Source organism: Propithecus coquereli, unplaced genomic scaffold (genome assembly GCF_000956105.1).
Source record: "Propithecus coquereli isolate 6110/MARCELLA unplaced genomic scaffold, Pcoq_1.0 Scaffold70, whole genome shotgun sequence".
NCBI lineage: Eukaryota > Metazoa > Chordata > Mammalia > Primates > Indriidae > Propithecus > Propithecus coquereli.
Genome location: NW_012153063.1, coordinates 6241790 through 6244955, shown reverse-complemented (window position 1 = coordinate 6244955; position 3166 = coordinate 6241790). Strand labels below are relative to the sequence as shown.

The 3166-nt window shown below is 32.9% G+C and overlaps 1 protein-coding gene across 1 annotated transcript in view; it reads left to right on the top strand.

Moving 5' to 3' along the window:
* The window catches only part of ERBB4 (erb-b2 receptor tyrosine kinase 4), a 399926-nt gene that overhangs the window by 194277 nt on the left and 202483 nt on the right, over positions 1-3166 (top strand). Inside the window, exon 10 of the mRNA XM_012661216.1 lies at positions 1582-1767. Within this exon, the coding sequence (XP_012516670.1) occupies positions 1582-1767 (186 nt within the window). The remainder of the gene's footprint in view (positions 1-1581; positions 1768-3166) is intronic.

Below are 3166 nucleotides of genomic sequence, written 5' to 3'. Positions count from 1 at the left end.
ATTTTTAATAATCAAAAATTAATCTAGTATGTTTAACCAAATATTTTAGGTTCTGGCTATAAGTCAAGAGACTCTTTCACTAATATTTTTGCAAATAGATTGAGTACAGCATTTATGTTTTCTGACAAAACTTGATTGTCTCAAAAGTTAGCATGATTTGGGGCCAGTTTAATAGATTTTTACTCAATTAATTTTTTTTCATTTCCCACTCTATTTTGTTTATGACCAAATTACTTTTCTTGTCCATATCATATCCCTAATTGAAGCTAATGAAATATGATTGTTTTTGTGGCCCATGGACAGATATCTGTGGATCTTATTTTTTTTTTTTTTTTTACTTTTGGTGGCAGAGTGGGAATTAGTGGGAAGGACAAAGAGGAGAGAAGAATCTCCCTCATTTTAAAAACATAGCTCCTTCCACAATGATCGGAAGGAGAGCAGATTCCTATGTTAAGAAATGAATTCCTCTTCTGTACACAGATGTAATATTTTTCTTAAGGCTTGGATGTGTTACGTGAACAGTGCCTTCATTTACCTTCTTTATTTCCTCTTTTCCATTTTTCTGTAGCAGTAACTATACTGAATGACAAGAAACATTAATTTCTTATTTGATCCAGTCATTTCCTTCTGCATAAATTAAAATAATACACAAATCTGAATATCTGATGTCATTTAAATGCACAAACTAGGTGCTGACATTTCTGATTTATTTCTGGTGAAGAGGAGACACTATGTGTAGATATGATCTCAGTCATATGCCCATATATACAAATTGTAAAATTAACAATAGACTAGAGAAGAGGCAGAACACTACAAACATTATACAAAAGATGAAATTGGCACCTATTATTACGTTTAATAATATAATAATGGCATTCAATACCATTTAGAAGTTTGTGAATACCAATTGATTGAATGGGCTCCTTGGGCATATTTTGACACAGAAAAATTTTTATATTTTATAAAGCAGAATAGAAGATAAGTATTTAAATTAAAAGTCATAGTATTTTTGGCAAAGCTAAACTCCATTTACTGACAATCCACAATTAAAGTCAAAATAGAGAGATTATGTTTTGTAATTATATAACCACTTTTGGGAGAAAAAAGGATGATAGCTTATTAGTTATTATTTTTATTCCTATTATTTAAATTCAAATGCATTATATAGTATGATGAATTGTCATAAGATCTTTTCTGAAAGTCAATGACATAAATCTGTCTCAATGTTGAGATTTTATTCAGGGTAAACACCTTCATTTACTCTCCCAGGGTCACACTGCAAATAGTCTAAGGATGAAGAACTAAACTCAGAAACATGGATAAGTCATTGATTGTTTTGTAGACAGGTGGTGTTTAATAATTTTTTTCAGAAAAAGGACAGCCTGTTTTTCATTTAATTTTATTGAATTAAATTGCTTTAAAAATAGAATAGTTACAATAGTGTCTTTTCATTTTTAATTGACTCTATTGAGTGAGAGTACATTTTCAAAATCATTATCAGCACAATTAGTACAATGCAAGTAACTATAATTGTAAGGAACTTTTGAGTTGAGATGATGATTTCACATCTTTCTCTTTCAGGAAGCTCTGATCATGGCAAGTATGGACCATCCACATTTAGTCCGGTTATTGGGTGTGTGTCTGAGCCCAACCATCCAGCTGGTTACTCAGCTTATGCCCCATGGCTGCCTACTGGATTACGTTCATGAACACAAGGATAACATCGGATCACAGCTGCTGCTTAACTGGTGTGTCCAGATAGCTAAGGTAAGTGCCCATCACTTCCTATGGAAATGACATTTCTGGGTTAATATCTCCTAGTCTGGAATAGTTTGGATATGGAAAGCATGCCAAAACTTTGAACCTATTTAAATAAAACAAATTATATTTGCTACATTGAAAGATACATGATAGGGAGGTACCTTTATGCAAACCACAGATTAAACATGTGATATATATTTTTGGATTATTGTACTGTGCCATTGTATTTTATTGACTAAATGCCAACACAAATAGCTTACTAGTCAGGGAAATATTGTTATCCTGGATTTGTTTGGCTTTTTGTTTTGGCAGAGTCCAATTAACAAACAAAATCCAAGAAAGAAAAGATTGAATGTCTGAATTGTTCCATATTTAGATGATTTTGAAAAATAGCCTGAATGTTCAATTCTCAATATCACAAATGATCAAATTCTAAATATTTTCCTAGTCTTTTTGATAATTTTCAATTGATCTTCAGTGGTTGGGCTTTTGGGCCGACACAGAGGCTCAGGTATGTAACATGCATAAGGGATGTAGTCTGGGGTGACAGGGAAGGTGGCTCTGTGGCAAACTAGAGAACATCTGCCATTTGCTACCCTCTAGGGGACTGTGGTTTGGGGAATGCTACCAGAGTTATCTGGTCTTTCAATTTTTTCAAGAGTTCTCAGAATTCTGGATTTTTATGTGAATTCTCCAAATTTAAATCTTATCTCAAACTATTGAAGCACTTATGTATTAATAAAAATTTAGCATTTGTATCAATAAAAATTTAGCATTTGTTCTTAGACCATTCTGAGCTTGGGGGAGGAGGGAATGTCATCTTTAAAATTCAATATTTCTGACTGTTGGAAGAAAGAACTTGGGTCTCCCATTCTCACTTGCTTTCCTACACAGGTTCCTAAGATGTTTGTGCTCTTATCGTGGCCTCTAATTTTTATGTCAGAAGAATTGAATTGTTTGTAGTATTGAAAACATGCAAAACCACCAGTGACCTGGCAGAGAGCCGAGATCAGGGGTAATTCTTAGAATAAGACAGTCTACTAGTGAAGTAGAACAAAGAAAAAATTCTAACTTTTCAATCTTAAGCTAGAAAAGGTTAATATTGGTTTGACTTCCTAATATTGCAAGGATTTTAGTTCCTGACTCCTTTCTAAGGAAAATGTTATTTGTAGTATTTTTGTTGTTGCTGCTGCTGTATTTGTAAAGCCTGAATACTGAATGTAGGCTGCTATTATTTTTAAAAATCCTGAAACCTTCCTCAGAGCTTTACATGTCTATTTTATTTTGTCAGATTTTCCTCTGGTGCTCTAATTGATTTGCAGCTTAATTCAAATGTAGGGTTCCAAGAGCTTTCTTTTTTCATGGTTTACCACTAAAACTATTTGAAGGGATGATTCTAAAGATA